Source organism: Hyperoodon ampullatus (genome assembly GCF_949752795.1).
Source record: "Hyperoodon ampullatus genome assembly, chromosome: 19".
Taxonomy (NCBI): domain Eukaryota; kingdom Metazoa; phylum Chordata; class Mammalia; order Artiodactyla; family Ziphiidae; genus Hyperoodon; species Hyperoodon ampullatus.
Genome location: NC_136932.1, coordinates 16,447,586 through 16,459,909, shown reverse-complemented (window position 1 = coordinate 16,459,909; position 12,324 = coordinate 16,447,586). Strand labels below are relative to the sequence as shown.

At 54.8% G+C, this 12,324-nt stretch overlaps 2 protein-coding genes across 2 annotated transcripts in view; both read right to left on the bottom strand.

Annotated features, from left to right (window-relative positions):
• Positions 1 to 12,091, bottom strand: part of TIMP2 (TIMP metallopeptidase inhibitor 2) — a 48,648-nt gene extending 36,557 nt beyond the window's left edge. Inside the window, exon 1 of the mRNA XM_079725733.1 lies at positions 11,669 to 12,091. Coding sequence (XP_079581859.1) covers positions 11,669 to 11,798 — 130 coding nt within the window. The 5' untranslated portion in view covers positions 11,799 to 12,091. The remainder of the gene's footprint in view (positions 1 to 11,668) is intronic.
• CYTH1 (cytohesin 1) overlaps positions 1 to 12,324 on the bottom strand; it is a gene marked incomplete at its 3' end in the record, with an annotated part of 375,946 nt that overhangs the window by 171,585 nt on the left and 192,037 nt on the right. The gene's annotated exons all lie outside the window — the stretch shown is intronic.

The following is a 12,324-nucleotide window of genomic DNA, read 5'->3' as shown; positions in this document are numbered from 1 at the left end:
ATTGTAAATAGTGCTGCTGTGAACACTGGGGTGCATGCATCTTTACGAATTAGAGTTTTCTCCAGATACACGCCCAGGAGTGGGATGGTTGGATCATACGATAAGTCTTACTTTTAGTTTAAGGGACCTCCATATTGTTGTCCATAGTGGCTGCATCAATTTACATTCAAGGGGAGACTTAAAGTCCTTGACCAGCATTGTCAAAATGCCCTTCCAAGCTTCTAAATTGCTCAGGTTAGGACCAAACACACCTACTTAGTGTCAGCCCTTCCAAGGACAACAAGCCTCTTGGTCACACAGAACAGAGCAACGGAAAGGCCAAAGCTGTGACGTCCGATCTATTTCCAGAGACTTGAGCCAGGATCCGCCTCCTTAGATTCTTGGTGCCGCCCTTGGCTGCGCGATTTTGGGTAAATCATGGACTGCTCTCCATCCAGACAGGGGAGGACATCTGCCTGACCTACTACCTACCTCATGAGTCCTTGTGAAATGGAACAGATGAAGTCCTTTTGCACTGAAAATCCCTAGACAGTCGATTTTTTTTATCGAAGAGACTTATGATTCGTGACTATCTGCCAGTGGTTTTCCCCCCTGCAGAACCAGTGCACAAGAAACAAACACCACCTTAGATTTATTCCTTTGTTCCCTGCCCTGGATCCAACAGGGCCAAGGGGCCAAGATGTCACAACCAAGAATTGGGGACTGACAATGCTCGTCATGGCTCTGCTCCAACACCATTCCTCCTGAGATACCTGGTTTCTGCCTGGGCATAGCTGGGCTGGGCCATTTCTCCCAGAGGCTTCTGAGGATTGAAGATTAAATGCTGGAGGGCTGCAGAGAAAAGCCCCCAGGAGAGAACTGTGCCTGCCCCCAAAATCGCCCTGTCACAGGGTCAACAGTCCTTCCGAAAAGGGATGTTTCCCTCGGAGCAGAACAATCCACACGAACCTGAAGCCCACAAGTGACCTCCGGCCTTCTCTCCCAGCTACACGGAGTGCTGTCTGTTGACAGCACCCTGGACTCGAGAGGCTGGGGCGCCCGGGGTCACGGCGAGCTCAGACGTCATCGCATGCCTGCAAACGTTCTAGACATGCGGCCCAATAAGATCATTCCTGTGCATCTCCACATCTAACGCGTTCCTGGCATCCTTCCCACCCCGTCCTTGTTCTCCACACCCTCGCATGTCATGGGACCCAGGTGAGGACAAGGCAGCCTGGAGAGGGTCAACCAACTCTGCACAGTGAATTTTCAACTACCTGGAGTGACCAGGGAGTGGTGGCACGGAAAAGGCAGGCCAGAGGACCATCAGAGGTACAGTTTCCATACGGGGCTGGGAGCCGGCGTGAGCGCGTCTCCCTTACATTATGTGGCCTGTGCTGAAAACCCATCCACCGGCCCTGAGCTCTTGATCTGGACCGAAGGAAGGGCAGCAGAAGTGAGCTGGGCCACAGAGAGAGAGGCCAGGCTGAGTTTTACATGCTGTAGGAAGAACAAAGAAAGCAGAGGGGGCCAGGAATGTCAGAGGAGGTTTCTTTCCCTTTTGCACACACATGGCTTTCTTCTTGAGGAGCTCTGGGGACAGAGGCCACAAGGTTTCACAGAAGCAACATGCAGGGTCTCAGAATTCTAGATGGAGTGGGCGGGGCTGACATCTATTGAGTCCCTCCCATGCTTTTGCACACCTTACTCATACATCAGAAATTCACTCAGCATCGGCTATGGCCTGGCCCTGAGGAGTTTAATTCTGCTTTTGCAGAAGAAACTGAGGCTCACAGAGGCACAGAGTCAGGACTCAGAACCAGCTCTAACAGGCTCCAAAGGCCCAGGCTTCTTCTCCCAATACCTCCTACTTCGTCTTTTTTCCTCTAAAATGTCGGTCCATTTCATTCAGTCCTTGGTTAAGAATCAGCTGTTGAAGCGCCTCCTAACTAGGGCCTATGACTGTCATCAGAGGGGCCTTGGCCATGCCTGGTGCAGAGGCGGGGTGCTGAGCCAACTCGGTGAGGATGCCCTGACCCTAAGGGGTCTCCCGGAAAGCCCAACCAAGATCTCCAGACCACAGATCAGAAAGGGCCACATGAAGACTCATCCCAAGCCAGGTTCTGTCCCCGGGAACTCTCCACCCCGGAACGTTCCACTACAGAGGGGTTATGGCCTTTAAACTTATCCCTCCCTCTCTTAGGCCCACAGGTTCAAGATTTGCTGTATCTTTGGGGTCAGTTCAGAGAATGATATCCACAAGCATCATTTCTTCTGGAAAGCAGGGAGCAGGCCACCAGGTGAGAGGTGAGCCAGCCCCAGGAAGCTCACACCCAGGGGTGGGGGAAAGTTTTCATAAAGGGCCAGATGGTACAATAACTAATGTAGCTCTGTCGCTACCACGCAACGCTGCCTTGTAGCTCAAAGGCAGCTGCAGACTTTGTATTAGGAATGGGCGTGGCCGCATCCCAGTAAAACTGTATTTACCACAATAGGCAGCCGGGGGCAGGGGTGTAGTTTGCCAAGCCCTGAAAGGCCAGCAGAGTTTTAGGAGGCCGACTGCATCCTGTGCGTCCTATTGTAGGGCACGGCCTTGCTGGGGCAGCACCAGGTGGAAACACACCACCTGAGTCTCACCTAGGAAACCTCAGACGTACTCAGCTCAGGGGTCCTCGGGATGCTGCAAAATCAGATAGTAGTGATGGCTGCACAGCTCTGTGACTGCACTAAAAACCACTGAATTGTACACTTTAAATGGGTGAACAGTATGTTAATTACACCTCAATAAAGCGTAAGTCTCTGAGGCAGAAAAACAATAACCGTCTTCTTAAGAAGCAATAAACCCTTCCCTAATCTGCTTCTTGGAGGACGCGCTCCCCCTCCCTCCGGGCTCAGGGCTCTCACCCTCTCGCCCGCAGCCTTGTCCTCTGCCTCCCCCATCCTGAAGAAACCTCCACCCCTGTCTCCCCATTGCCTTTTAACTTTAAAATAATTATACAACTCACACACGTTAATCACAGAAAATTTAGAACATACAGATAAGCAAAACGAAATAAAAATCACACTTGATCTCACCCACTGCCTAGAATTTTGACAGTCACCCTTCCAGACTTTTCTCTACATGCACAATAAAAAAAAAAAAAAAAAAGGATAGAGATACATACAGAAGCAATAAAACTTCTGTATGCCAGGGAGTTTTCACCATAAAAACCAGTGACAGTGGTTATCGAAGGGAAAGGAAGGGGTTGGGACCAGGAGGGATTAACTGAGGTTTCAGGGTGGCAATGACTTGTCTCTTGAGTATTTGATTGATAACTTTTTGTTACAATGTACAGTTACGCATTGTGCACTTAAAAATTATATTAGACAGTGTTTGAAATGTGAAAGCATACTGCCTGTAACTGGGCTTTTAAATTTAATGCACTCTGAACATTTTTCTAGGTCAAAAACATGAATCTATAATACTGTTTAAAATGACTGCTTAATATTCTGCTGTCAGGATAGAGCTTAATTTAATTTAGCTCATCTCCAATTGATGAGCAAATCTCACGAACAAGGTCAGCTTCCAGGAGTTTCCATCCTTCATGCTCCCCAGAGACCACCCCCTCCAAGCCAAGGTGGACCAGAATCGCTACGTTCAGCCTCCTTGCTGTTAAGCCTCCTTTCATTTTAAAACCCTCTGTCTTCTTACTCTGCTGTTTGATAGTCATGTGACCCAAGCAAGTTAATCAGCCCGTGCCTCAGTCTGATCATCTGTAAAATGGGGATAACCGTGAATCAGACACGTTAACACGAGGAACGTGTGGATCACAGTTCTAAGCACTTAGCACGGATGATGACAGCTGCTGTTACTGTTACTTGTCACAGTCACTTTTCCTTCACAGAACTACCACGGTTTCCCTCCTAGTTCCCTGGCCCCCTCCTGGAGGCACCAGAGCCCAGCTTGTGTGTCTCTGCGCCCCCCTACCTGTGTGATAACCATGGCCAGACCTCAGGGCTGGGTGAAGATTACACATCCAGCACAGCATCTGGCACAGAAAGAGCCGGTCCCCCCGCCCCAACCCCGAGAGCCTCCATGGACACCGTCCTAGGCACTGCACCTCTGCCCTTTCTTGTGATCTTTGCCCACAACCTTAAAAGGTAGGTAAATTATTATCTCCTCTTTGGTGATGGAGAAACCGAGGCAGAGGGCACTTGCCCAAGATCTCTCCCCTGGACTGAGTTGTGGGGCTGCAGAGTAGCTGCCCTAACCATGCTGCTCCAAACCTATGTGTCCCCACTTCCAACTGCCTCTGCTCCCACTTCCTCTTCCCTCCGAGGCCCCTCACATACTTCCATAATCTGCTGTAGCTACTACAGCCGGAGACCCCACTGTCTCTCTCAGCAGAACTCAGCAGGGAACCCCACTGACCACCTGACCACGTTAGGGGATGCCTGGCCCTGGCCCTGAGGTCAAACCCCAGAGGCAGCCCCCATCCCAGCCCGTCACCCCCCTGCCTGCCTTCCGTTTCCTAAGTCCCCCCCTCGTGCAGGTTCCTGCTCCGCTCACCTGGGTGACTGACTACAAGCCCTTAACATTGCTCTCCTGCCTGAAGCTTCCTTCCCCCTCCCCCCGTGTCTAACAGCTCTCAGGGAGGTGGGGGGACAACAAAGACCCCCCTTGATTCCCACTGCGGGGGCTTCAGGGTCTGCTGCTGCGCCCAGGCACAAGGCTGCCCACCCTTTGGTTTCAAAGCCCCTTCCCACCATGTCTCTCACCCCTCCCAACAGGCCATAAAAAAGTCTTTTACAGGCAGTGATTAACCTTTTAGGGGTCACATACCCCTTTGAGAACCTGGTGGAAGCCATGGCCCCTGTCCACAGAAAAACATGGACACACACACACACACACACACACACACACACACACACACACACACACACACACACACACACACACACACACAGCTTTGCTTACAGTTTCAGGGCTCAAGACCGCCCCCCACCAGGCCCATCTCTGAACAGACGTCCATGCCCCCCAGGTTAGGACCCTTCTTTATAGAGATTACATCTCAATTTGATTTTTACAGCAAACACTTGCCCAGTCCGCCTTGCTGGGGTCTCCAGTAGCTTAACCTAGGATGCTAATTGGACGAGGCTGACCCCAATTTTGTCAGCTACAAAATGGGATTCCCCCGGGTCTCTATCACTTTCCCACTGGAGCTGCACATGCACGCAGTGATGGAGGCACCAAAGGCTCCAGGATTCCAGCCAGCCCAGGCCTCAGGGGTCCTGGAGGTGGGCCCTGGGAGAGCCTGGGCTGGGGGAGCCAGCTTCATTCCTGCCCTTTCTGAGATGCTGGTACCCAGACTGCCCCTCAGTCTGGAAGTCCTCCTCCCTCCCCACTTCCCTTGGCTGCCTTTCCTCCCAGCATTCTGGGGCATCTCACATGCGCCTCCCCCCACCCCGACACCCTATGGCCCTCGCAGTCTATGGACCCCGTAGCAACTAAACAGAAGCCTAGCCCAGCACTCAAAATCTACCTGTTTGTTTAAAACTATGCACAAGTGCAGCTGTCAATCCGTATAGTAAGGTATCTATAACGTTCTCTTCTCACACCCAAATTGTCTTGGGTACCCGCTTTGGAAATGACTGCTCTGTGCAAACTCTGGTGGGTGTCAGAACCACCTGGAGAGTCTGAGAAGTACCCATGCCCACGCCCTGAGCCCCAAGGGTCCAATATGGGACGCTAATTCAGACACCTGCCTTTCAGCAAACTCCCTGGGTGATGCCTGCTGTCACCCACAGGTACACACTCTCAATGCCTCTCCTCAGGCCCTCGGGATGGAATGCAAACTCTATGGGATAAACCAGATGTCCAGGCCCACCCTACCTCTCGGGCCCTCCTGCCCCCGAGCCTGCTCTGTACCCAGACTCTCTTGCACCTTTCCCAGGCAGCCTGTCCCTGTCCTTGGCACTGCAAAATGATGCACTTAACCATGCCTGGTACATGTTCCCCCAGCTCCATCCTCCAACTTAGGGTTCTTTACGCTTTCAACCTTGATTTCCTAAGTCTGCTTTTCTCTTTCCAGAAAGACCATCCTAGCCACAAGACCACTTGCCCTCAGCCCCTTGTTTGTGTGTGTGTGGAGTGTGTGTACTCTCACACACACTGCAGGGTGGAGGGGTGTCCAGGGCAGGGGAGAAGACTCGGTGGCACTTACACCCCTGCCCCTAGTCTGCCTTCTCTTTATCTCCTTTCACGCTTTTTTCCCCCAGTTTTATTGATATAATTGACATACAGCACTGTATAAGTTTAAGGTGTACAGTGTAATGATTTGACTTAGATGTATTATGAAATGATTATCACATGTTCAATTAACATCCATCACCTCATAGATATAAAATAAAAAACAAAAAAAATGTTTTCCTTGTGATGAGAACTCTTAGGATTTGCTCTCTTAACTTTCTTATACATCATACAGCAGTGTTTGCTATAGTCATCACTTTGTACATTACATCCTTAGTACTTATTTATTTTATTGTTTTTTAATTTTTATTTTTTAATTTTTTTTTTTTTTTTTTTTTTTGCGGTACGCAGGCCTCTCACTGCTGTGGTCTCTCCCGTTGTGGAGCACAGGCTCCGGACGCACAGGCTCAGTGGCCATGGCTCACGGGCCCAGTTGCTCCGTGGCATGTGGGATCTTCCTGGACCGGGGCACAAACCCGCGTCCCCTGCATCGGCAGGCGGACTCTCAACCACTGCGCCACCAGGCAAGCCTAATTTTTATTTTTTTAACTTTTTATTTTATATTGGAGTCACAGTTGATTAACAATGTTGTGACAGTTTCAGGTGTACAGCAAAGTGATTCAGCAATACACATGCTTTTGCTTTTTCCTGCTGTTTTTTCCCATCCTTCAGACCTCCTGGGGTCCTCCAAGCATACCTCTTAGCCATTTTGGAACCCAAGGGGTTCATCTGCTCCCACAGCCCCTTGGGCACTGGATCAGCAGCTCTGCATCAGGACAAGGGTGGCTGCGCCCACCCCCCAACCCCCAAGTCTGGGAGTCGTCTAAACCCGCACCAATGGGATGCTCTGGGCAACCCAGCTGAGATGACAAAGAAGAGCGGTAGGACCCAAGCCCATCTGCAGCTCAAGGACTAGCGGCCAGGACCGCCGATTCCATGGAACCCAGCAGGCCCCAGGCTGCAGGCTGGCACCATGTCCTCAGATCAGAGAGGGAGGAACACGTGGGGTGGGGAGAGCTCTCTCCCAGCCACGTGCCATGCCCGCAGCACAGCCTCCAAGCGCTGCACACATCTCTTCCCATCTCCCAACCCAGGTTCCAGTCACTCCCCTGGAGAACACATCCTTCCAGGAACACTGTCCAAGACCAAGCCCAGGAATTCGAGGGCCCCCCATGGCCACCTCCCCATCCTCTCATCGGAACCCGTTATCTCTCTTCAGATGCCCAAATGCTTTTCACCTTGTGACAGTTACTTGGTTCATTATTTGCCCGAAGCACATGGAGGCTGACTCACTTTAAGCCACGCCCCTGGCGGGCGGTCGGGGTGGGGGGAGTCTACATGCCTTCTGCCCACCCTGACCCACACAGTCTTAAACGTGCTTCCACACTGCCTGGCACCAGTGTCCTAGTGCTCCTTCCTGAGGGCAGGGATCATACCTTGCTTCTCCCTTATGTCCCCTGGGGCAGAGCTGGGCACTGTAACTGCTTGTTGCAACACAGGTGAGCCCGATAGGAAAATCGGGATTGCGAAACACAGACTGATTATACACTTTGCGAAAGGAGTTGCCAACAGTGTCCTTACGCAGCACCACCCCCATCCCAGCCCCCGTGCACTCAAGGCCTCACTCAACTCACAGGAAGCTCATCTGCCTTGCTTTTCCCGAGCACGTGTTTGGTGAGGATGCTGCCATTTCTGAGTGCCTACTGTGTTTCTCCCCGAGTGGCCGCTATCTGGCCCCCATCAGCGTGTGCCCAAGGCCAGCCTGTCTGCCCTGGCAACCAGCACGTGCCCTTGGCTGTGGGCCCTGACCCACCTGGTGCTAGAGACCACAATGGGAGCATCCTGAGAAAGATGGCATGGAGGCTGCCCTCCTGGGAGACAGTGGCCCTGGGCCTCGCCATCCAGGCCATGGGGGAGACTTTATCATCTGGGCCCAGAGAGCTCCTGGATTCACCCTCGACTCCAGAAACCGGCCCAAGCGGCCCAGATCTGCCAAGCCACTCAGCTGGCTAAGGAACTCCAGGCTCCCACACTGTGGCACTACCTGAAGAGCAAGCCCAAAGCTGGTTTCCAGCCAGGTTACTGGAGCTGTACAGGCCTGTAGGAGATGGCGAAGGACCTCATTAGATGAGAGGGAGTGAGGCTGGCGGCACATCCGAGCAGGGCTCTGAGACGCGAAAAGACTTCCTGGAAAGGAAGCTCATCCTCACTTTTCTGGAAAGGACAGGGAGGAGCAGGCTTCCAGGAGGAGCCCCGGTCACCTCTTCCCACCCCTTCATCCTCAATCTCATAACCTCATAACAAACTCTTTTGCCGACCCCAGTTCCAATCCTACCGGCTGCAAGAGCTAAGGAGATGCCTCCCAGAAATCCTTACACAGGCAGACAGAAAAATGACTGTTTCCTAAGCCAACTGCCTCTTGTAGACACCAAGCCATTTCACAAGCCTGCATCCAGCCAACAATTAAAGGAGCCAGCATACTGCATTAAAGGTCAGTCTTTAGGGACCCCAAGTACAGCAGACCATCACCCTTCCTGGACCCCCGGGCCACTGCCCTAGTGGCACAGTCACCTGTAGGGCTTTAAAACTACAAAAGCCGGGCTTCCCTGGTGGCGCAGTGGTCGGGAATCCGCCTGCCGATGCAGGGGACGCGGGTTCGTGCCCTGGTCCGGGAGGATCCCACGTGCAGCGGAGCGGCTGGGCCCGTGAGCCATGGCCACTGGGCCTGCGCGTCCAGAGCCTGTGCTCCGCAACGGGGGAGGCCATGGCAGTGGGAGGCCCGCGTACCGCAAAAAAAAACAAAAAACAAAAAACTACAAAAGCCAAGGTCTGAGCCAGACTTTTGATGTCTGCAAAGAGATCCAGACCCAAGGCAATTATGCTCTCGGCCAGAGTGGGGAATCATCACCAAGGAAGCCATGAACTTGCAACACCTAAAGGAGAAGCAGATGTGGAAAGGCTATAGCTTTCACCGTGGGGTTTACTCCATGGCCATCTGGGGCCTACACCCTGGGATGTCTCTGGGACATATCCCGAGTTGACTAAGCACAGAAGGGCTGCCCATGGAACAATACTGAGCAGCATCCACCCCAAATTCACGTCCACCCAGAACCTGTGAATGTGACCTTATTTGGAAATAGGGTCTTTGCAGATGTAATCAAGTTAAGATGAGGTCATAGCAGACTAGGGAGGGCCCTGAATCCAATGACTGGTATTCTAACAAGAGGAGCGGGCACAGAGACACACGCACAGAGAGGAAGGCCACCAGAAGACAGAGCAGAGGTTGGAATGATGTGTCTACAAGCCAAGGGACACTAAAGATTGCTGGAGCCACCAAGGATGGAACAGATTTTCCCTTAGAGCCTCCAGAAGGAACCTACACTGCTAACACCTTCATTTTGGATGTTAGGCCCCCTAAACTGTGAGAGAATCAATTCTTGCTGTTTGACACCCCTCAGTTTGTGGTCACTTGTTACAGCAGCCATGGGAACTTAATGTAATGGGCTTTGAGGTGCGACCCTGGTATCAGTAGGCCCTGTGGAACCTCTGAGCTGGGCTGGGGTTAAAAGTTTTGGCTCTACGATGATTTTGATGTGATGACTTGGACACAAATGCCAGCAGATGCAGGTGGAGGAGAGGGTAACGCGCAAAGCAAGAGGGGGCCTTGGGGCATTCGGACACTGCTGGACCCTGACCTTTGCTGCCCTTGATCCAAACCCAAAGCAGAAACGGCCCCGGCGCTGCCTCAGCTGACACTGGGCAAGGATGGGAGTGGCTGGCTGGGCATTCTCTCCGTGCGGCCGAGGGGTGTGAGGTGGACCCAAGGCCCGACCCCTTCCTGCTCAGCCCCTGTAAACCAAGCCCTAAAGCCTCCTGAGCAATGGATTCCTTCTGAGCCTGGGCCTGATTCTGCCCTAGAAGCACAGCCTCTCTCTCTGCAAGGGGCCTGGACAGGCCTGGACTCCCAGGGGACACCACATGCAAGGCCAATCCTGGCTCCGCCACTGGGAGGAGCCTCTCCTCCCCCGGCCCGTCTTGCTGAGCAGCGAAGCCAAACTGGAGAACTTCCCCCAATTCGGGTTCTGTGGAAACCACTCTGCAAGCACACACCGTGCCCCAAGTGCAGGTGGCCTGAGCTACGTGATGCGCACAGGTAGGGTCACCTGAAGACTTCCCGCGCCAGGCAACAGCAGCAGCTCCAAGGGCCAACTGAAGCGTGGCCAGGAGCTGTGGGGAGTGTGGGGAGATCAGAGGGGCATGGCTGACAAGAGGAGAAACCCGGAGACCCTGCCTTTGAGTCTGCACAGGTGAGGGCAGCTTCACCACAGCTGGCAAGAGGATGCGTGGCTGGCGGCTGAGACTTAGAAGCAGAAAACAAACCTGTCAGGAAGTGAGAGTGAGCTGCAGAGGCCCACCTGCTGTGTATCCGTCCTTTTGGTTAAACTGAACCTGCCCCAGGAAAACCTGGCTGACTGTCACCAGGGCAGTAGAGGCCTGCAAGTGTCAGAACTGGATGGAAACCTCCAGGGCCCAGCTGGTTGCTCCCATTTCTGCTGCATTCTCCCCACTTCTGTCTCCTGCCCCTCTGTGTATCAGAACAAATAACTGGGCTCTCCTCCTTTCCTCGCTAGCTCCCATGTGTGGGGAGCAAGGGGTCCTGAGGGGAACAGATATTCGCTGGGGACTCTAAGCAGCCATACAACCCTACCTGCAACCTCCAGTCACCAAAATCCCCAGCTTGTGTGGATGTCCTGAAAAAGCAGTCACCACTCAAGGACCCTCCTGCCTGTCCCTGTGTGCAATGCCTCCTGGGCAGGACGTGGGAGGAGCCGGCCCTGGGCCTCTTTCCAGCTGCTCCACTGAGCCCGTGGGGAACCTGACCAGGGGAGGGAAGCTTCCATCCAGCCCCAACCTAATCTGGTGAGCCCCACAGGCGGCTTGGTGGGAGAGGCCCAGGCAGAGCAGCTCTTCCCCACCCAGCTCCAAGCCCAGAGGAGCCCAACTCCCATCTCACCTGTGAAAGTTTCTTCCTGGGGTCCCCGGTCCTTCAACCCACCGAGGTCGAGAGTCCCCCCACCCCCAAGGCTGTGTCCCGCACTCTCCCCGCTCCGCCCCCCCTCCCCACCCCCCGCGCTGGCATCCCGGGGCCCTCCGCCTGCCAAAATCCAATCCGTTCCCTGGCTCCCTTTTCTGGGGCTGGAGCTGCAGCGGAATTTCGGTGGAATTTTGAGGTTGAGAAGCATCTCGGCAGAGAGGAAAAGAAAGGAAGAGAAGGAAGGGGGGAAAGAAAGTACGATTTTGGCATCAACTTGCAGGATTCTAGAAGGTACCGAGGCCCCAGAGGCGGGCGCTGGGTCACTCTGCAAGATGCGGGCGGGCGGGGCGCGGGCGAAACCTCCGGGTCCAGCACGCCCCGTAGGGGCGGTGGGCGCCGGGCCGGGGCGGGGTCGCCGTCCTTACCTACGTCTGCATTGCAAAACGCCTGTTGCGGGTGCACCGGGGAGCAGCTGCAGGCGTCGGTCGGGCGGAGCAACGTCCCCAGCAGCAGGAGGCCGAGCACAAGCCGCAGGCTGCGGGCCGCGGCGCCCATGGCGGGCGGGGGGCGGGGGCGCGGGCTCGGGCTCGGGCTCCGGCTAGCCGCCGCCGCCTGGGCTCGGGGCGCTCCCCTCTCGCCGGCCGGGGCCGCGCGGGTCTGGGTGGCGCTCCGCGGCCGCGCCCTCCGCTCCGGCCCGCACTCGCTGCACAAACTTTCTCGGCTCTTGGTCGCGGGGGCGATGAGGGGGCGCGGGGCGCGGGGCGCGGCCGGCAGCGCGGAGACGAGAGCGGGCCGGGGGCAGCGAACGAGCGAGCGAGAGATCGAGCTAGCGCGCCGCGGGCCGGGTCGCCGATACTTCTCTGCCTTCTATGGATGTGTGCGCCGCAGGCGCGAGCCGAGCCGGCCTTTTATTGCTCTCCAAGGATTGTTGGGCTCCGCCCCCCGGTGGCGGGCGGCCAATGCCGGCTCCGGGAGCTCCCAGCGGCCCCCTCCCCGCTCGCCTCCCGCGCCTCCCGGCCCTCCCCCAAGCCCGGCTTTTGTTGTGTCCAGCCTGGCACCGCAGGGACCCGCCGCTGCGCAC